Consider the following 23231-nt stretch of genomic DNA (forward strand, 5'->3'; position numbering starts at 1 on the left):
CAGGCGTGTATCCTAGCGGGGAAAATTGGTTCTGATTCAAATTGTGTTCTGGGAGGGCGCCAGGTTAGCTCAGCGTCTAATCAAATTTGGGTTTCGTGGTTGCGTTGCCCCTGCGTGGCCCGCTAGGACCGTCGGCGAAGTTCGCGGTTGGGGGGGGGGGGGGGGGTCCTTAGCTGGTTTCACATCACAGGCCCTGTGCAGCATAATACAATGATTCCTAGCTGGGATAGGGAGGCTCAATACAATAACAAACACGAACTCGAGATTTATACTGTCGATGACACGTCGCGCACGGAGTGTGCGGAGTGGTCGTTTAATCAGCTGGACAATGACAGTCGCAATAACACTTACAGTACACTTGCACGGTGTACAAGGAATTACCCTACAAAATTACAACTTGGTTAAAAATGAGTGCTATGACGCACTGTCACTAGTTTAAGCCCTCATGCCAGCCAAGATTAAGGCGGAGGTTGATTATTGGAGACAGCCAATCCCGAAAATCGCTAATTTGGCAGCACCTGTATTCGCCTGTGTGAACCACGGCTCGCAGTTAAATTAGGTGCAAAGCTTTAAACGTAGCTGTCGTCGGTGCCTGTGCACTCGACATTGAATAAAAGTTCATTGGTAGCGGGAATCGGCCCATGCCGTAAGGTGAACTACTCCGGGTAATGTCTCGTGCGGGGAGTTTAAAGTTAAGCGTCTGGGTTAGGCCCTACACCGTAAAAGAACCGGGGACGCACGGGGAGTTTACGTAAACGAAGAAAATAGGTTTGGGTTGATGACTATAATTACCAGAAGTACTGCTCATTGTGGAACAAAGGATGATGGCTCCCCGTGGAACACACGTCCGCCCCAGTCCGCGAGTCGCTCGGTACTGGCGTTTTCCCTTGGCGCGAGGGTAATTCTCAGCGTTCTCTCGCGAAAAGTTGCTAAAGTTCCGTTATTCGGAATTTATTTCAATAATAATAAGCTAAGAGCAGCTCCAAATTCATACATTAATCATTCTTAATTAATCTGATGGCAAATGGTCTTTAATAATTACGGTTAATTAATTTGTAGAAATTAAGTTTAAATGTTCAGAGTCACACCAGAGACTGTTCGTCGCTTGCTGACTGCTCCAGTGGCTAGTTATACATAAAAAAACGGGGAGGTAATATTTACGTTAACACAACACTATAATTAATTAAGGCTGAAGGGCGCAAAGGAGGCACTCACAAACTCATTATGGCAAGTTCAAATGTGAGTGACTCGGGCACTCCTGCACCGCACTTTCCTTGGGTGTGGGTTTCAATTAATATTGAAGTTACTATTAAATTATGTGTGCTTGTTAATGAACTGGGGTCGAGGTGTTTAATTAATTAGACACAGCCCTTGGTTCTACCTTGGCATCAGAGGCTCGCCTGACTCGGGTGGGCCATGGTTAGGGGTGCGTTTCGTTAGCCGGGTCGGATACTGGCGGGTGCAGGTCAGGCTGTGGGCTGCCTTCGGCTGGACGAAGTCAACGTGACATGATACAGTATGCGCACCTCTGACCTAGAACACTATTAAAGATCGATATATGTGCCTGAAGTCAGCGTATGTATGTTAACAAGTGGCAGGGAAGCCGTGGTAATGTTTAGCTCTGGTAACTGTTTAGAGCAGGTCACACAATCCTCATATACGGTGGTCAGAAAACAAAGGGTCAATACAAAACTACTTTGTGTAGTTTCACAAAGGAAGCATGTCATTCCACTCCAGGATACATTTTAATTAGTCATTTATTCTAACCAATAAAAACTGGTACAAAACCAGCCATGATATTTAAGTTGACTTTTGTATTTGCATGTAACATCTTCTTTTTGAAGTGAATTTCAGTTAGGAATCGTTTCCAATTGATGACATTTTCAACGATACATTTTCATCCATTCTGAAATTGTTTATGTACATACTTGAAATTTCAGATCGAACCTTAAAATTGTAACATTTCAGCTCGTAACCTAGAATCTGTATATAAATCTGAATCAATGCTATTTTACTTTAATATTTAAATACTAGTTCATGTATTGTTAATATCATATATTCCAAGCCAGTTAGAAAATATATTCATGAATTGTAAATACTGCCGTAACCCGCGCTCTCGTGATCGAGACCCGGGGTGGTCCTAGTATTTTCCGTGGCTCTAAAGTAAATCTCCGGTGGGCGCCAGGTTATTTCGAGGATTAACCGAGGTGGTCGTGGGTTTTTCTCCCTGCGTGTTCCACTAAGATCAACAGCTGTTGATGGTGGGAGGGAGTCCCTACTCCTAATAAGCACATTCCACTGGCCGGGTGTGACACGCGACGTCCATGAATACGTCCGCCAGTGCTAGACGTGTCAACAACGCAAAGCACGGAAGTCAGACGGGGAGGAGCAACAGCGACCCTGCCGACCACAGCTGCCTTTCCAGACAGTAGCACTTGACATCATGGGACCGTATCCCCGGGCAGCCAAGAGTAAACGGTTCCTGGTGATCGTGACCGATCTTTTCACACGCTGGATGAAAGCGTACCCGGTGTCCAATGTGAGATCGGGTACACTGGTGGCGTTGTTGGAGGGGGAGGTGTTCCCCCGGTTTGGCTATCCTGCTGTGCTGTTGAGTGACAACGGGGGACAGTTCAGAGGTGCCCGTTGGCGGGCGGCATGCAGGACGTGGGGGGTCGAGCACCACACGACCCCCATGTACCACAACTGCGCAAACCCCACCGAGAGACGGAACAAAAAGATCAAGGCTCAACTCCGTCTCCGTTTGGGAAATGAAGTGGGCCGTGCATATACCAAACCTGCTATACTGCCTTAGACGTCTGACCAACGCCGCTACTGGGTACTCGCCCGCAGAGCTGGTACAGGGCCAGAACCTGGCCCTGCAGGGCGAGTGCCGGGTGGCCACCGTGGCGACGGAGGGGTAGCTGGGGGAGTCACTCAGAACAGAGCTGTCAGTCATGTGGGAACATGCATGTCAGCGCCAAGAGGAGTACGTCTAGAAGACGACGCCGGTGACGGAACGTTCTCCCCCGCCGCTGGAACCCGGTGACATGGTGCATGTGCGGCAGCACCACCTGTCGTCTAAGGCAAAGGACTTCAATGCCGGGCTTGCTCCGAAGTGGTCCGAGCCAAGGCAGGTTATCCGCAAGTTCGAACCCACGACGTACCTGGAACGGACTTCGAGCGGACGACCTGCAATGATACATAGGGACGACCTTCGGCGGCCAGGAGGGGTCCATACAGAGTCCGGGATGACAGGGCCGCGGGGTGGGTGACAGGAGAGTAGGGGGCAGGCGCAGTCCGGGGACCGGGGGGAGGAAACGCCATGTAGGGGTGAGCGGAAGAGTGGTGGCAGGAGCCGACATTTGGTGCAGAGGGCCGTGGACGCCGAGTTACATGGGAGCCAGGTGCGAGCTTTCACAGCACGGACAGGGGACTCGAGCCCCGGGAAGGAACAGGAAAGGAGTCCGCAGCCTAGTGGGGAAGGGGTAGCATGTGTAAAGGGGCGGGGCCAAAGTCAGGCTTCATCGCGTCATGGGAAAACGGAGCAGGTGTCGTGTCCGAAGGATCAGGAGGGGGAAAAGCAGAGGCTGGAAGAGGAACACGACATAGGGCGGTCACTGGAAGTGATGAGTGATGGAGATAGGGAGGTGGAGGTACCGGAATCGGAAGAAAGGGACATGATAGCGTGGACATCAAGCTACGAGCTGGCTGGGGAAGAGCGCGAAGGAATAGTCACAGAGCCAGAATCGGACGAGGACACAGAGTCGTTAGGGGACTGGTATAGTCCTGTCTGGCCAGTGGACATCAGCCTGACTACCTCTAGTTTTACAGTTTCGGTTACTGAGCCGGACTCGGAAGGGGAGGAGTCGGACGAGAGTAGGTCGGTCCAGGGGAGAAGGAACCCGCCACGTTAACGGCAGGCGCCCGTACAGATGTGTTGTCTGGCGTGTCCGGATAGAGGAGGTGACGACCGCACAGAGGTACCGGTGGGAAACTTGATAGACACATCGTGCGATGTAGCAGACAAAGGTGTCCAGGGGCCCACGACATAAGGGGAGGGTCTGGGACCCGCAGTACAGGGGGACGAGACCAGGAGGCCTTTATAATTGTAAATATTTCTAATTGTATATAAGGGTTTTTGTGACTAGACATTGCACATACCAGCGGGCGTGTCACTACAGTCGTGGGACGGACTTCATGCCTCAGTCGCCGACATTCTAACATAACTTATTCACAGCTATCATCGCGAAGGGGTCATTGCTAGTCTTTCGCACGAACGTACCACGAGACCACGGGGGCAGCTCGCACTAGGCGCCTGCCCACCGAAACACATGCATCCGAGCTTCACTCCGTGGAGGGTTGGGTGTTGTGCCTGAGGTAGCCCCATGTAAAGGGACTGTGTGAGGGATTAATTAAATAAGCTGTATCCAAACTGGCAAGCTTTAATGAAGTGCGGATAATAGTGTTTTCCCCCGCCACAAGGCCTGAACCCCGACCCTAGTACAGAACGCGAACCAGCATCACAGGGGGGGGGGGGGTGATATCCGCGACTATGACAAACTAACGAACGTGTTATGTTTTTTCCCCTTTCCAAGTGTCACTGTAATTTGCCACCGCAAATTTTGAAAGTGTTCAAAACATAATGCATGATTAATGCCATGTCTTCTTAAAAACTTATTTCTTTTAGTAGTTTTCAACCTAAATAGGCATTAATCAGCCCTCTATGCTGCTTAGGTATTGTGTACATGTTTTAATAGTTATTTAACTCGTTTAGCAAAATCTGACAGTCTCGAGCCAATTGGACCACACTGGGCTGTCAACCCAAAATAGCTTCAAAAACAAGGAATATCAAACTATAACAAATATCTTAAAGCGGATCTGGATTGAGCTTCCAAATGAAAAATAATACAGTTTCAGTGTTCTGTTAAAGTGTACATAGGCACAAATCCCTGTACTCTTACAACTCTCAGCATTAATTTAAAGATTTCGTATCCGATTTTCCTATTAAAAGTTTATTTTCAATATGAACAACATGCGAACACATGAGTTGTTCGTTACCAAAGTTAGTTTTACACTCTTCTCTGGCACGTACTGAAATACTTGCTCACTTTTTTCTATATTCCTCTGTTGATGTTTATGGATGATTGCAGCCAAGAAAGATTTATTAGTTGTCACCAGCGTTGAGTTGTTACCCTTTTACTTTTTCATAAAATCTTTTAATATGTGATATTTCCTTATATTGCGAATTAATTTTTGATAATACGATAATTTATAGTATTGTGTGATCTTACACACTCATCCACAACAAGCGCTGCTCAAATCTTTCTTAATATGAAGAATCATGGTGCGGTAACTTTTTACAATATTTTGTTTGTGTAGTCCTTGAAAATGCTAGAGTGAGATAAAAGAAAAACAAAAACCATAATATGCACGCATAAATGTTTGCAATGTTTCAGGGAACAAGGTCTAAACAGTTTTTTTTTTGCTATTTATTTGAAAACTAGTGTTGCATAATTGTTTCATATCGAAATTACCCGCTTAAGCTATAATAGACGGTGTAGTATTTGTTTATATACCTTTTTCTTATTTTTTTAATTGGTTGAACAATTTCCCGGCAAAGCAATGGATGTTAAACGGCCTAAATCCGCAGCTTTGATACCGTTATTAATTTTTTCCGTGGCTATTCCAATGTCAATGCTGATGTGGCTTGGGAATTTGGCGTTTTCAGTTTTTGCTCACGGAGGATACACCGATGGTGAGTTTCCGTTGAATTGTATTCAAAACCAACAGTATGTCGAGAGCGTCAAATGACGTACGGAGCAATGACCTTCACGTATGTTCGCGCTGGTAGGTTGCAATTTGAGAACACGACGACAAGGCATATTTTATTTGCAATACCCTTTAGGGTAGGTGCACATTAAAAATAATAATAACAAAGTTTTGAAAATGGTGTTTTTGAGTACGAATTGTCCCAAAAAAACGTATGTAAGATCTTATATAGCTTAACTAACCTAACCTTACCAATCTTTCACACCATTTTACAGTATTTTTGATGAAACACCATACTTAATCAACTGTTAAAAATGTTAAACTACCTGTAATATTGCAAAGCTGGTCACAGAATCGTAGAATAGAATTAGTGGAACCCTGAAATACCATTTTCATAAGAGCACCCATTCTTTATAGTTTACTACCCCCTCTCGGTTTGTAGATATTTTTTTCTTAAGTTATTTTGGTATGGTTTGTCTGATTCTGCCTAAAAGAAATTGTAATGTGTATGAAAAGTAATAATGACTTCTTGTACATCAGGTTACGTGCTATCGCACATAACAAGTTGGTGTTTCACGCCTCCATACTGCTAAAAGAAATCCCAGTCGAGGGTTGATGCTTGGGTTTGGTTTGCATGGTAGGAACACACACATATATATATATTTTTTAAATTTATTTGTACCTCCCACTGCGTCACAAAATCCAATTACAAAAAATATACGTGTACTTATATCTATATAGAGAACCACAGAATAAAGTTGCTGCTCTAAAACAATGATGGACAACCTAATATAACATAAACTGTAAAAAAAAAAAAAAAAAAATGGCGCTGGCCGCATCAATGTTCAGGTATTGTAATGTAAGCTATAAATAGTGATCTCTCAGAAACCAATGGGAATACAAAGAGCTGTTTTTGGGGTGGATACAGGAACGTCTCTAGTGTGCGAAAAAAGTACTTTCGGAAATTTATTGTTGGTACTTCACGGAAAAGTTGCACTGTAGTATATTAATTAATTAATTAATTAATTTATTCTCTTAGCACCCAATAGACTCAGTTGATGAGCAGTGGCTCTCTGAATATAGGGCTTGTCAACATGGTTACAAAATTTATGAAATACATGTTACATTACATACACTATATACTACATACTACACTATATACTACATTACTATACACACTATATACTATACACACTATATACACACTATATAAGTACTACATTACATACACTATTTCTAATATATGTACAATATATATATTAGCTAGCATAAAAGTTATATTACAAATTTCTGATAATGGATATTATGTTAAACAATTAAAATAAGTATTAATTAGCAGAGTTTGTTGAACATTAGATAATTTAGATCAATCTGTCTATTTCTGGTCCTGTTCACATTACTCACCGTAGTTCACATCATATTACTGCGAGACCTAACGGAAGAGACGGGAGTCCATCTTTAGTCTTTGACGTTTTTCAGATCGAAACGTCATCCCACCGACCAGATGGCTCATGTCAACTCTCACCCCTATCGTTATTGTGGGGTTAGGCATGCGGAAGAAAAGCTTGGACAAGAGCGGGGCTTTCTTGGGTAAGGGCGAAGGTGTAGTCCTTTCAGTTAAATTTCCTGAAGGCCCAGTCGCTCTGCCAGACATTTGTCTCCAGCTATATTTGACTGTATACAGTGGTGTAGCCAGGATTTGTGTATGGGGGGTGTTAAGAAGCGTGACCCCCCCTCCCCCCGTATTAAAGCGTGGGGTCGGGGGGTTCTCCCGCGGGAAAATTTGGATTTTAAGGTGTAAAATAGTGCTATTTTAGCAGTTTTCGGTACTTAACTTTAAATATTGTAATGGTAACATTTTTTATTATTTGGGTGATGAATAAGAAATTAATTAAAGATTTTGTGCTGAGGGGGGGGGGGGGGGTTGAACCCCTAAAAACACCCCCTGGCTACACCCCTGACTCTATAGTTGGAGGGGAGTATCGGATAGAAAATGGCTTCCAATTTTCTCCATAAAACAACTTTGGACAGATAACCTCAAATATGTTTTTAATAAATGACACAATATCAAAGTTTGTTTTAATAAATGACACAATATCAAAGTTTGTTTTAATAAATGACACAATGTCAAAGTTTATTTATGGTGCAAGCTATATCTCAAACTTTTCATTTTTAATCACATTTTGAAATTAAATAACACATCACAGTGCTGGATGGAATTTTTGAACTCATGCTGTACGTTTATTTTTAAAATTTTTGAAACTTGCATAAATTTAACTCACAATACTTAATATTGGTTACATAATAAAATAAATGTTACTGATTTTTTTTGAAAGTTTTAGAAACATAATTTCATATTTACAAGTAAGATTATTTCATAAGTATTGCATAAGTGACGCAGTTTAAAGGCAGAAAGTGTAGTTTTTTCAATTAATTGTAGGTTCAGGAGGCAGCGGTGTACAAAGGCTTAAGTGATGCAGTTCCGATACAAGGTGTGTTCCCAAATGTTAAATTCGACCCATGTGTTTATTTTCTTGTTATTGTTCTCTACACTAGTTTTAAAATGCTTTGGTTGCATTTTTTTTATGAGCTTTCGGATTTTATAGTTTCTTAGTGTCTTGAAAAGCTTTTTAAAAAAAAAGTGAAAAAGAAAACTAAACTTTTTGAATGCTATTAGTCAAAATGTTTTGCAATTTTTTAATTTTTTTTTCCAGCTTTGTTTGTGGGATTCGTTCTGACGGTATCGAGCTACGCGTTCTTCGCTTGTCTGTTCACGTTTTTCGTTACATCTTCCAAGGCCACGAAGTTCCGTAGTGCCGCGAAGCGAAAGTTTGAAGCTGACTTCAAAGAAGGTAGGTAGGTAGGTAATTTACGTGGAACCGTTTTTGAATCGTAACCAATCTGTTTCACAGCCATTCCAGTCAGACTTGCAACCTTTCAAATGTCAAACATCTTAATTTTGTTTTACTGCTTAGTTTTTCAATGCATAATTTAAAAGAAATTACCATTCATATGAAAAAATTAGTAAAAGTTATTTTTATTTTGCATTCTCTATAAAAATAAATTTAAAGAGGATTGAATGTATTCCTGAATTTTTTTTATTTTTTATTTTTAATTTTTTTAAGTGAAACTTCTTTGGACGCGATGGGAGTAAAATTTGAAGGCCGAATTTTGATGCTACGTTTTCGTGAAACGTTGTTGTGTAAAGTTTCTGACGCGGAAAGGACGGAGAGAATAGGTTGCGGACGGTGAAGAGAACTCGTGGCGGCGTGCAGCTCAGGTTGAACCCCGCCGTGCTGCAGGGATAGGCGGGTCGCGGCGGTAGGGACCCGTCTTGCTGGCGTCTAGTAAGGGAGTGTTTGGGCAGAGGGCAACACAACGGGGTTTGAGCTTATTTTGAACTGAGTAATAATTTTTTTTAAATTAATGTTTATTTAGAAAATTATCGTACGGCTCTGTTTCTATTTCTCTCTGCCGTTTTACCCTTTACAATGTACTTATGAGTCGAGGTTTGAATTTCCAAAGAAGTTTCACTTCTGTGATGTACTTTTTTTATTTTTATGATCTGGTAACTTTGACTATTTGTACCATAAAATAATTTACTATGCTAGATTAGCAATTTATTTGAATAAGATATCTTATTTAAGCAAATACATTGCTAAATGTTGCCAAATAAAAAAAAAATTCACTTCATAAGTAATGCAAAGAAATATTTTTTTTTAAAGTATGGCATTTGATTTTGAGTTGCAAGCAATAATAAGGTTATTCATTATTGTTTAACAAATATTTGCAGGCACAATGTTAATCATTTGGTGCAGGGTGTAAGTTTTAAAAATTAAAAAAAAAAAGTCTATTACTCAAAAACTAAGATGTTTATAATTTTGATTTTTTGCTTCAAAAGATTATTTATTTGGCCTATCAACTTACTGTTCTTGGATTGATATTAAGTTCTGGGACATACTGTATGTAGTTTATAAAAATATGTATTCACTAATGCAGTGAAGATTTGATATTCTCAGCAAGAAAAACTTTAAAAATTAAGTAAGGTAGGGTGAAATTCCTACCTCTTGTTATTAAGTAAGCTGTAAAATCTATAAAAATTGTAAAATTTTGAAACGTCTGCATATAAATGCAAGGGTTGAAAATTAGTGTTGGAAGGTCATAATAAATTCATAATTACCTTAGTAGGCATGAAATTCATTATAAACTTTTCAATCCTGGATGTATTGAGTTAAAAACATTCAATACATTTCGCTGCATGGAATATGAAAAAAATGTTTCTTTGATCGTTTTAGTAAATTGGACAACATATGGAATGTCATGTACATTAAGTTCTTAAATTGCTCCATAAGTTTATGGAAGTTTTCAGAAGAAATTGGTACTTCAAAATTTACCAATTGCATGTAGACTGTGCCAAAAGGGGATTTTTTTTTTAGCAAATACACTACAATTGTGAGTATGCATTCTTTGTACAGGTATGACTCTAGTACAGTTTTATTAAATCTGAATGATTAGCCAGATATAATGTATTTTTTCTGTTATATTTTATATCTGATTTGTTAGCGTTATTTTTTTTTTTTCAGGTGGTCAACGCAATTGGCTGCAGGTTTTGTGCAATAGTGGGATCGCAACATTCTTGGCATTGCTGTACATACTGGATGTTGGTTGCGGGGAACGCCCGATAGATTTCGTCAAGGACTACAGGGCTACTTGGCTGGGCATTGGCATATTAGGTTTGTAATGGTATTAGCGCAGGCAAATGCTAGTATCATGCCTACATAATGCAGTAAAACTTTGTTAAGAACTTTCTGAAGGGACTTAAAAATTTTAGCCTATTACATTAGCTAGGAAAAGCTACTTAAAAGTGTTAAATTACATCATGTCTAGAAATGATGGAAAATTGTTTGAACAATACAGTTGCTAATAAGTGCTACAAACCACGACACCATCATTTTAGCGCTGTTTTTGCAATATGATTGATTTTTTTTTGAAGCTGTGCCATTAGACTGCAAAAAAAACACGTGAACACATTAAAATGATGCTTTCTTCTGCGAGCGATACATTTGTGCAGAAAGATGAGGTAGAAAACGTGGTGTTTTCGTCAATTTAAGCCGTCAATTTTGTGGAGCGTGTACCATGGTTTATAAACCTAACTTGTGTACCGTAATTACCAGCAGAAGTGTCACCCTTTATAATTTGGGCCATAAAAATCTCATATTTTCACCTGTGAGGTTTCACTCTCGAATAAGGGTCGCTCCATATATCTGTCCTCAGTAGAGTTCCATGGATACAAGTGAAGTTATTGTTCCGTGTCTTAGCTTATTGGTGTGGGACTGGTGTCAACCCTGGGTCCTCTTTTTGTTTGCCTTCTGTGCTGTTTTATTTATTTATTTATTTAATATTTGTTGCATGCCTACCTACAGCTTATGGCCTTGGGTGGTAGGCACGATACAAAAAACACAGATACGTGCAGACAGAACAAAACAATATAAAATACAAGATGACAAAACAAAAACAATACACACAACATGCAACATTTAACAATTAGTAAATAATTTCTTTACAAATTTATAATTTATAATGTATTACTGTAAGAGGGAGTGAAACTGCATTCTTGCGCCCACTTCTCTCTCTCTTTCTTTCTCTCTTATCCTCCCACCTCCTACTTCTGTATAACCCCTCCTACAGACACTATTTCTCAACTGCTCAGATATTTTAAGTAAACAATTTTTAGTTCCGCGTTACACACACACACATATATTAAAAATAACACAGGAGAGTTATTTACGTGTATACTCAACGACACACTCCAATAAGAGAAAAAACTTGCATTAAGATCGTACTACATTCTGATAACATGTATGGATTTTTGATGTTAGAGTTAATTAAAATCATCATGGTGTGCGAGACCCCGCTAAGGATTTATAAAAAAAGAAATCTATGTTGAATTTTTCACAATGCTGTCTTTTGATAATTAAATTTAACATTGACATTTAGAACTTCTCTGTACTTTTAATGCTAAGTGCACTAAGGTAAGATATTTATGGAATGGAATATATTGTGAAGTCGTTTATAAGCAATAGCCCAATAGGTTAAGAATTACTATTTTTTAAAATTCTAATTCATTAAACAAAAGATGCACAGACTTTTTGCTGGAATTTCGTAAAAAAAAAAACTGCTTTTAAGGGGAAATAATCTCTCGTATTTCAGGTGTCCACCAATGTGGCGAAAGGACTGCATCTATTGTAAATGTTTTTTTTTTCTTTAAGTGGGAAACTTGGTTGTACAGTACCACTGCAGGGTATGAGGTACTTTTTTTTCCCGGCATTTGCTGGTGTTCAGTTTTTTTTCCAGCAGTGGTATGTCACTTTGATAATACAAAATAAATGTCCCACCTTAAATGCAATTAGTTAATGGGTGTGTGCTTGGAAGTTTAGTTGACGAGTGTGTGTGCTTGGAAGTTTAGTTGACGGGTGTGTGCTTGGAAGTTTAGTTGACGGGTGTGTGCTTGGAAGTTTAGTTGACGGGTGTGTGCTTGGAAGTATAGTTGACGGGTGTGTGCTTGGAAGTTTAGTTGATGGATGTGTGCTCGGAAGTTTAGTTGACGGGTGTGTGCTCGGAAGTTTAGTTGACGGGTGTGTGCTTGGAAGTTTAGTTGACGGGTGTGTGCTTGGAAGTTTAGTTGACGGGTGTGTGCTTGGAAGTTTAGTTGACGGGTGTGTGCTCGGAAGTTTAGTTGACGGGTGTGTGCTTGGAAGTTTAGTTGACGGGTGTGTGCTTGGAAGTTTAGTTGACGGGTGTGTGCTTGGAAGTTTAGTTGACGGGTGTGTGCTCGGAAGTTTAGTTGACGGGTGTGTGCTCGGAAGTTTAGTTGACGGGTGTGTGCTCGGAAGTTTAGTTGACGGGTGTGTGCTCGGAAGTTTAGTTGACGGGTGTGTGCTCGGAAGTTTAGTTGACGGGTGTGCGCTCGAAAGTTTAGTTGATGGGCATGTGGTTGGAAGTTGACGGCACTGTGCGAGGCACGCGTCTGTCGCAGGGGCGTTCGCGTGCTGCAACGGGGACACGTGGGCCTCGGAGCTGGGCACCGTGGTGGGCAGCGGCAAGCCCCGTCTCATCACCAGCCTGCGGCGTGTGCCGAGAGGTGAGGGGCGGTCTAATCCCCACCGGCCTCGTCTTGTTGTACTGTAGCTAGAGGCGAAATTATGTGGCGAATGGCGATGAAACCAAAATCATGGCGAAATACACCGCTCAACACCGAAATGGAAGTCTGTACACTTGCATGACTCCGAAATGCAGCGAAAGTACCTCATTTTGTTCACTAAGATATAGTATTAATAAAATAAATATTTAGTTAAAGATTTGTTAAAAGCCAACATAATATTTACTAAATGAAATAAAAAATTAATCTCTAGGTATAGTTATATAGCGGTCTATAGCTACGTTAATGGCTGAAGGCCTTAAGAGAAACATCACAAAGAAATGTACAAGTATGATGATTTTAGGTTTTTAACATTGTATATATGTATGTATAAATGTATATATGCACACACACACACACACACACACACACACACACAAATAGTACACTAAGCAAGATTACAGAAGAATATTGAATTTTATAGTTGCAGTTTTTTGTTTCACTTAACGCTAATCAATTTGTGTACAACTGTTGTTTTATGTACACATTTTAAGGGTCTTACCACTAGTTGTTTTAGTTAATTTATCAGAGGTATTTTGTTGAAATGTAATTATTACTACATGCCATTTGAAGTTTTAATGATGATAGAGACAAAATGCTTGGTTTTTTATGATGAAACTTTTTTTTTCCATAACACCATAAAATCATGGCACCAATTATGGCTACCTTTTTTTGGGGGATTTGTCATAAATTTTTGATGGTACAACTATTGAATATGGCTACACACACATGTGGGAAAGTTACTCTGTTCCCTAACTTTTTAAGGTGAACTTAATTCGAGTTAAGGTCAATAGTGCACATTTCCTTATATTGCAGCATTCTTTACTTTTCCTTTTTATATGCTTGATTTAGTCAAATGTTCCTTACAATCACTTCATGTTGGAATTCTTAATGTCATTTTACACTGTGTTCAATGTTACAACATGCCATCGTGCCTATTCTACGTTTTCACAGATACACAGTTATTTGCTGCAGTTTCACTACTGCGCTGCATATTTTTTAGCCGTGCCTAGTTCGGTGTGCGTTCCCCCGCCCCCGCTTGGTTCTGATGGTCCGTGGTGTTTGCTGTCTGAACTATGGGATGCAGCTCGCTACTTTCGTGGTACCTACACAAATACACTTCCAAATAAAGCTCTCTGTAACCTTATGTAGCTAATTTGCTGTAATTTTCTTACTCTGTCTTCAGAAGGCTTTTTTTTTAAAATTTTTTTAAATTTTAAATCCTAGAAGGAAGGGGTCTGGACCCCTGGCCACGTCCCTGGGGACAGACGTTCCAAAATTGGAAAGAGTGATCACTTAGTCTTAAGTAGTTTTAAAAACGCTACAGCAAGGTTCCGCTGTGTGCAAAGTTTCTAAAATGGTGAATCGCGCTCGACTGTGGTTCGTGGTGTGGCAGGCACGAACGGCGCGGTGTCGGTGCTGGGGCTGGCGTTCAGCGCAGCGGGCGGCGCCGTGGTGGGCGCGGCCTACTACCTCGCCGTGCTGTACACGGTCGACCCGCACGTCCTGGCCGGGAGCCCCCCGCAGTGGCCGCTGGTCGCCGGGGGGGCGTTCGCCGGCCTGGCGGGCAGCCTCGCCGACTCCCTGCTCGGGGCGACGCTGCAGTACTCAGGCAAGCCGCTGCTCAGGTCTCACGCTCGTGCAGCGTGTCCGTGAGAGGATGCCCTTGTAAAGGCCCGTCTACAATAGCAATGTCCTAAACTGTGTCCGAAGGACACTCGTCGCTGATTGGTCCACGTGACCCTCTGACGTCATGCGTCAAGTGGGCGAAGGTCCAAACCTACCTGGTCCGAAGACATTCGTCAATTTGAACTTTTTTGTCCCAACCTGTGTACTTCGGACACAGAAAAGGAACAGAACACTCACAATATTTGAATTTCCGGTTCCCGTTTGAAAACGTGGTGTTTGTTTTTGTTATTGAAGGAAATGGAATGTGTTGTAATTCAAGAAGAGCAAGACGACATTTAAATTAGTGCTGTTCGATTGATGTGATACCGTATATACTCTTGTATAGCGCGCCCTTTTTTCCCCTCAAGTAAAGGAAAAAAATAAGGATGCGCGCTATACACGGAAAAAAAAAAGTGAGTAGATGAGGCGGGGAGGAGTGGAAGTCGTTAACTGCCGGTTGACGGGTGACGTTTCTGGCCAGACCCCACACATACGCACAAGCAACAAGGCCTCTCTTTCACACACACACGCACGCACACAACCTGGTCTCTCTCTCTCACACACACACACACACACACACACACACACACGTGCGTGCGCAAGCTCGCAGGTCTCTTGTTTATTTTTAGACCTCCCCCTCTACAGCTAGTAAAATAAAAGAGAGAGAGAGAGAATGTTGACACCAGTCCCCCCTCCCACTTCCTTCGCTTCGTCGCAGCTGCTACCGGTGAGTCATCTAGTCCTCCGTGTCACATTCCTGCCTGCCTCCCTTCCTCCCGCCCACGTACCAGTTGTGACGATACAGCGCTTCATTATCTTCCGTCTACACAGCAGAGTTTAAGTATTTTCCTGACGCATCACCACACATCAATTTAAATTATCATTTGTTTCATACGTAATTACTTAACAGGTACCACAAAATGTTAGTACAATTTATTTACGGGAAAAAAAAATTTTTCTTTGGAAATTGTTGCAAAAATCGTGGTGCGCGCTATACACGAGGGCGCGCTATACACGAGTAAATACGGTATTTGTTCATTTTTTTAACATTTACATTTGCCACTTTGCCTTACTGAATAAATATATAAAATTGAACTCCCACAACTTTCAAAAGTTAAATCTCAAACTACAAAGCATCAACACAATAAACAAAAACATTTGGTTTGGCACATTTACTGCGCTCTGGTAGCAACTTTTGAAATCAATACATTCGGACATCGGACATCGCAATTGTGGACAGGGAAGTTTTCGGTGAGACAATGTGACGTCACTCACATTCGGATAAGGACACGGACCACGCACAGGTTCGGACTATTGTAGACGGGCCTTAAGTGTCACAGGCTTGCACGGTCGTTGTCTGAAGTAACTTGGCTTCTGGGTTGTAGCCGCGTCCTTGGCGAATAAAGGTGGAATCACATTGCCCCGACGACCCTGACACGACAAAAATTTTCAACAGCCAATAAGAAACTGTTACGTTGGGATGAACCAGGTTCTTATTGGCTGTTGAAAATTTGTCATCGTGTCGGGACTGTCGTGTCGGGGTCGTCGGGGCATTGTGATTCCACTTTAATTCACTGAAGTTTCGGTCAACATTGCAGTCTCCATCATCAGGGAGTAGTTACCTACTGACTAGGTAACTGCACCTAACCTACCGAGTAAGTAACTGCTCCCTGATGATGGAGACCGCAACGTCGACCAGAAACGTAGGTGAATTATTCGCCAAGGACACGGCTACAATCCAGAAGCCAAGATACTTCAGTGTTGCAGAGTGTTGGTTCAAGGTTACAACCAATGAGTAACTCAAAACGGTTTTATATACAGTAGAGTCCCGCTAATCCGAACTAATTGGGACCGAACCCTGTTCGGATTAGCGAAAATTCGGATTAGGCGGAATTTTCTTATATAATGCCATTTATGGTCTTTATGAGGCGTGGGCTATTTAACATCTGATGTGTCAAATATTAAAGATCAGACACAGAACACACCTTTATTATTTAGCGTAATTAGCATAATATAAATACGTAAATATTTAAGTACTATGTACGTAATCATATTCTTTTCTTATGTACATATTAATCAACGTAAGACATTACTTGAAAAGAATTTGCTTTTCTTTGCTTTTCAAGGTTCATAATTGTTATAAAAATATTTCTTTTTTCGTCCTAGCCCTGTTCGGATTAGGCGGATTTTCGGATTAGCAGGGTTCGGATTAGCGGGACTCTACTGTATGCGCATGTGAGAGTTCTGCTTCGTTGTTTCCTCGCTCGTAGTGCCACCTGTGTTGAAAGAATGGCTCTTTCCCCAATTAGTAGAGCGTGAACCTGTAACCTTTATTTGGAAACATGATGGAGTCCCTCCCCATTGGAATCTCTTCGTACGAGAATATTAAATATTAAATATTTTCATGAGCGAATCCTACGCTTTGCAACAAACTTGAAGCTTCACATCAGACGCCATGCTTGGGGCATCACAACTGAAGCTTCAAATGAAACCAAATAGCAAATTTCATGGTGGAAGTCAAATCTAATGTTAGAAAAGAGCTTCGATTGATTCGCCTAGTCGAAGATGGACGCACGTTTCTCTGGAATACCACAGGGCACTCCAGTGTGCTCTGGTTGCACACTTTCAGAACTACCGCTCTGGACATTAGAGGTGAAGACTAATTGAACACTATCAATAATGAAATACGTAATCACTAGAGACCTGCAAAATTCGCGGTTTCGAAGGCCTTCAGGATAGCCTGCACATAACCCTGTACACTCGGGCAAATAACGCAAGTTCATTGGCTGCCGACTTGTAAGTCGTCTCAGCTGGTTTGTCTGTGAACCTGTCTGTTTGGTTGAGGGTTTATAACTGGTTGAGATTCGTCCAGATGAACAGTAGGCCAATAGCAAAATTATCTAAGAGGTATATGTGTTTGAATTCTAGCCTATCACGGAATGAATCCGCGAATTTTGCATGTCTCTAGTAATCACTCACTAGGATTTCATTGACCTGTGTTTCCACAGCTGTGATGCTCGCAAAAATGACAGCTGTGAGACCCCATTTTGCAAACACTTGTTGGTGGATGCGGGCAGGTCTGGACGAGAGGACTGGCTGCATCGTGGAGTTCCCCGGGAAAGGGGTCCGCCACATCAGCGGGATGACCGTCCTCGACAACCACAGCGTGAACCTGTTGTCGAGCATAGCGACGGCCCTCCTGCTGCCCCGGGTGGCCAACGCCTTCTGGCCGTGACGACGACGCAGTCGACGCGCTTTGTCACGACAGCTGTCCGCGTTCGTTCATTTTTATACTGATCACTGCGAGTAGCTACAACAGATGCCTTAGTTGTAATGAGTGTTGTCCACAGAGTTTTTGTTACAAGAGTGTATTTATTGTTATGTTCTTGAAATTCAGGCCGTCAGTATAGGGTGATATCGTGTGATTATTACTGTTGAAAATGAAGACAAGTTCAGATTCCATGGAAATTTTGAAGCCCCCCAAATATACCTAATAGGATAAAAGTTTTTGATAATGGATCTGAAAAGTTATTTCTACAATTGGTGGTACAGAAAATAAAAATAACGATCTGTTATACTGCAACTTAGGAAAATTTTGTAAAAGCTAATTGTCGGTAGGCTAGTTGAACTGTCGTTATGATTCACAGTGGCCGCTGTTGTCAAATGGTCTTCAAGTTTTCGCCTCTCACCAGTTGTGATTCGAGACCTGGGTTTTGTTTTCACATGAGGTCAAATGCAGATTTTTTTGCAAGTGGGAGGAGAGTTAGTCTCGGTGATGTTTAATTTTTTGGAAGTTAACTGTGGGAGAAAAGTGTTCAAAGCTGGGATTCTAGCTCTTTTGAGCTAGGCTGTCCATAAATACTGGTGAACCAATGTCAGTACTTTTTCAAATGTTTTGAACTAAATTTTCTCGCAACTTTTTCATATCACAAGGTGTATTATTTTCAGCAAGCTAAAAATCTTTTCAGAAATAATTTTCACATAAATGATTTTAGTGAACAGACTCCATCTGTTGCTATATTTTCTGTGCGACTATAATTGGTCACACACAAAAACAGAGTTTAAGTCTGCAAAAGCCTGCTGGAAATTAAAGTATTGAGGCTTTTGGCACAGTTACTGTTTAGTTTGGGATACAACTTGGAACATTTATTCTTATAAACCACTAGTGTAGCCATCATAAATTGTATTTTACAATTGCTACAAAAAAAAGTATATTTAGTAGGATATAAAATTTTGTGCAAGTTTTGAATTATTTGAATATGATTTAGAAATTTTATAAATATTGTGATTAATTTTTGTAGTAGTTTGGTTAATACAATACAAACCTCATTATTTGTTAAGTGATAAAAATATGGTCCTCTTCAGGTTTGTGTTAATGAGGTTTGACTGTAGTTGCTCCCGTACACCCCCTTCCCCTTCTCTGTCATTCATTCCATCAGTTCTCCGTATTTCTTCTCATCCACCCTCATTGTCTCTGATGACGTCTATGGCGATGATGTGTTAAGCCCTAATTCATTCATTTGTACTCTTATTTCTCCCAGTAAAGCCTATTCTACAATGGCACGGAAACAGATCTCCTGAAACATTTCACTATTGTAATTCTCGGAAACTTAACAAATGGCAGCCAGCGAGATTGCATTTCAAGGTTACCAAGTAATAATTTACTTAAAAAAAAATATATATATGCTTCAAGATTATAGCATGGGTAGAATTTACTTATATAAGAAAAATAAACCTCTAAAGTAATAACACTAGATATTCTTGTCTTGAATCAACTTTTAATGTATATAGAACATAAACAAACATGGCTACCATCACAGCCATATACTCGGCTTCTATTGGTCGCATGGAGCAACGTGAACTGAAGATCTCAGCATTGCCGAGCTAATCCGTACGGGTCCGTCTCCGTCTGCGGGTTGTAGAAACTGTTGCTCCGTGTGGATCCGTCTCTGTTTACGTGTCATTGCAGAACAGGCCTACTACGGCATCATCAAGAAATTGCCGGGACTACAAAATGTTAATTCAAAAGGAAATATTTCGTGTATACATACATGCACAACTTAAAATGTTTTAAAAAAAAGTTTAAAGTTGTAGATCTAGCTTGGTGCAGTTCAGTATGGATGCCATTTTTAGCTCTGGTAATGTCCAGGCAGTATTCAGTTTTCTGCCTCGTCTTCAGATTAGTGTCCACAGTTACCGTTGCAATTGCTGCGGCGACCTTCTCTTTTTTAAGGTGCTGGGTTTTCATCATCTTAGAGTATACCGTGAATGAATTTACCGTATTCCCCACAGAGAAGAGTACATTTTTCCTGTGACCTTGTGCGGCCGTGAGACTTGGAAACGCAGCAAGCGCGGGGCGCGGGAGTGGGACAGGTTGTGGACCGGCCAACAGAAGGCTCAGTTTGTGTTGTGGACAGCCAATTTTAGTTCGGCTAGGTCCAAAACTTTAAACTTTTCTGAACATTTTAAAATGCCAAACATGTAAATTCATGAAATACTTTTTTTACAATAAATAACTAGTAATTAGAATCCCAGCATTCATTCTCGATGACCCTGTAAGTGCAGTGCTGTGTGTGTGTTAGTTGAGTCCAAAAATTTTTGTACATACCATCAGTTAATATTTCAAAGAGATGGGCTAAAACAAGCAATCACAAATTTCATAAAAAAAATTATATGTTCAAGACTGAACAAACATTCATCAATATTTATTTGTTAATTGTTACAAAATTGTACCTTAATATCCGTAAGATAAAATGTGCAGGTTTATTTTGTGGTATTTCTTTATTTTATTTTTTACTAAAGCAATATGTCTTTAAGTTTTTTCCAATAACTTTTTTTTTGTGTTTTCTTGAAATGGTTTATATTGTACATTAATAATTTTTTGTAAGTGGGAATTGTGCTTTATGTTCTCCCAGAGAAGAGGTCCACAAATGTTCACAATACGTAGTGAAATATTTTGCTGTCATGTCATGCATTTTAATTTAAAATTCCAGCATTATAGTAAAACCTTTTAAGTAATCTATGTATATAACAAGCATAATAAATTTTGCACAATAGCTATACGATGACAATTTTAGTCAGTTTTCAAGTTAATAAGTCCAAATTACCAAGTTCCCTGGGAAACTAGTTAATGTTTTACTGTCATGTTTTTATTTTGAAGTGTTTATTGACTGTAATAATTCCTTATCTTGGTGGAACATCATTGTTAACATTCCTGAATAGACACTTACATTTCTACTAATTATGAGTGCAGACTTAATGATGAGGTAATACTATTTTATTCAAGTTATTAAGCTTGAGGTGACAGATTTTCACTCGAGATTTAGGATATATTTGTAATTAATAAATGAACTTGGCTAGGATTATGGTTAAACCTTGTTTATTTGAACCAACTGGGAGCAGAGGGGATCCGGAAAATCGATAATTCGGGTAATGTGGCTAATAAGCAAACCAAAATCCTTAAATGAGCAGACATCGTTTATTACATTAAAAAAAAAACTAATTTTAGTAACAAAAATACCTAGTAAACATGACCTATAAACCTATATTATTTACAAGACATTAAAAAAAGTTACTCTTTGAATAATTTCCTAACAAATAATTTTTCCACTTTCTTCTGTTTCAAACATTCACGGTCACGAAAACGCTTAATCTTCAACAGTTCAGCTAGAGCGGTGTCGGGCTGATACTCCAAGCACGCTATGATAATTTTCAGCTGATGCACTTTCTTAAAATCAACAAAAAGCATTTTATTACCATGATTCTATCATCATTGAAGGAACTGTACATTGAATCGCACTTGAAAGTGAATGCATGGTGTGCTTATATTTACGTACATACTTGCTAACGTAGTTAAAAAATTATTTTAACATTAAATAAATTTTCTACAAATCTGATCCAGACTATCCGGATCAACGAGGGCCGAATAAATGAGGTTTTCCTGTTTTTTATTTTCTCTTTTTCGTTTTAAAATAAAAGATTTAATGATTTAATTGTTTAAAATTTTGTAACAGTTTAATTTCCAGTGTTAGGTGGAAAGCAATTAATATGCTAGCATTAATTATGTAAAATTCAGGAATGTTAATAATGCCAATGTAGACATGTGAACAGAAGCTTGACGTGCTAAGCCCTGTTCGTCTCTTTATGAATGCTGAGTTGTCTTCAGCTTTGTAATTAGTTAAGTCAGTAGAACAGAAAGTGGTGTTTACACATCATGTTGTTTTGGGACCAACAAATTGTTTTGTTTTGTTGGAATTTTGAGACGTGCCTTTAAAGTAGACTGATGTAGGTAGCTACGACTGATATTATATTAATTGTAGTTAGTATTAGTTGTAAGTCTGCATGTCATCCAGATAGTAAAGTGATAAGTCTTAAAAAATGTTGTAGTTGTGTTAATATTGTGGATTTTGTTACAAATGTGTGAAGTGTAAGTTTAAGTGGTTCGTGGTATTGAACTGTTTTGTTAATTCTAGAAGTTTTAGGTTTTTGATTTTAAATGGGGGTGTGTTATTTCCATTTATGTACAAGTGTGTAATTCATCTTAGAAAGTTTCTGCTTAAGAGACATTAATAATTTCACATTACTGAACCCATTTGAGAAGTTTTAAGGGTTTATAAGCTTAGATGGAAGTTTGCAGAACACTTGCTTAATAACCTTGTGTAATTTTTGGCAAAATTACCCATAACTGTACCACTTTTAGAAAGAAATCATTCATTTTCAATTTCAGAAACATAATAGGATGTTACTGTTGTATTCAGAGGCCAAAAAAGAGAGTGCATTTATGCTGTAGGGTTGGTATTACTGTGTGTTTTTTTTTAAGACTATTAATGTGAAATAATTATTCTTGGCAATAAATAAATGGTGTTACACTACTGTCCATGATGACCTGAAAACAAGCTTTTTTTTAGTGCATGGCTACATTTTCCTATAGCTTTGTATTACCGATGAGATAACTTGCATTTTCTCATAGGGCAAGGCACAATATAAATCAGTATGAGGTATCTGAAGTGATGGGCAGCAGTTGGCAACAATTCGAGTGAAATACAAGCGTTTATTTTTGGCACTACTTAAAAAGTATCCCTAACCAGCCAAGTGAGGCGGCTTTTATCTTATGTTAAAGGTTCATGAAATAAAATTTTGCTCTGAATTGCAGCTAGCAAGTAGATGGTGGAGCTATGTTGATACTTGCCAGGTGTATCCTTCAAATAGCCAATGATGAGAGGCCTTCTCCTGTTATCTGTAGTGCCAGACAATTGAAGAAGGGCTGTCCTGTCGTTTGGCCCCTCCCCATTGGAATCTCTTCGTACGAGATTGGTTGAACGTCCAAGTCCCCGACCGTTGTATTGGTCGTAATGGTCGAGACGACAGAGCTCTTTTTTCACTGGCCTCCACGTTCACCTGACATAACACCATGTGGTTTTTTTCCTTTGTGGCTTAATAAAAGCTTGTGTCTATGTTTCGCCGCTACCCAGTGATATGCCAGAGTTGAGACTTTAGGTTGGATGTGTGCCGTATAACCAAAGGTGCACATATTGAACATTTGTGAGAAAAAACTAGGTTAGTTTATCTTCAATTTGATATATGATTTGTTGTA

At 40.1% G+C, this 23231-nt stretch overlaps 1 protein-coding gene across 2 annotated transcripts; it reads left to right on the top strand.

Annotated features, from left to right (window-relative positions):
- The first annotated feature begins 5415 nt into the window (after positions 1-5415).
- Positions 5416-22530, top strand: LOC134540598 (transmembrane protein 19). 2 transcript variants are annotated; one of them, XM_063383426.1, is made up of 7 exons: positions 5416-5758; positions 7252-7362; positions 8487-8624; positions 10356-10505; positions 12809-12913; positions 14367-14582; positions 17716-22530. In XM_063383426.1, exons 1-7 carry the CDS (start codon positions 5626-5628, stop codon positions 17871-17873), a joined length of 1011 nt encoding a protein of 336 aa, XP_063239496.1. In that variant the 5' UTR covers positions 5416-5625; the 3' UTR covers positions 17874-22530. The 2 variants fall into 2 exon arrangements, with proteins under 2 accessions (XP_063239496.1, XP_063239497.1); XM_063383427.1 differs by lacking the exon at positions 12809-12913.
- Positions 22531-23231: the final 701 nt, after the last annotated feature.

This window comes from Bacillus rossius, chromosome 17 (assembly GCF_032445375.1).
Source record: "Bacillus rossius redtenbacheri isolate Brsri chromosome 17, Brsri_v3, whole genome shotgun sequence".
Classification (NCBI taxonomy): domain Eukaryota; kingdom Metazoa; phylum Arthropoda; class Insecta; order Phasmatodea; family Bacillidae; genus Bacillus; species Bacillus rossius.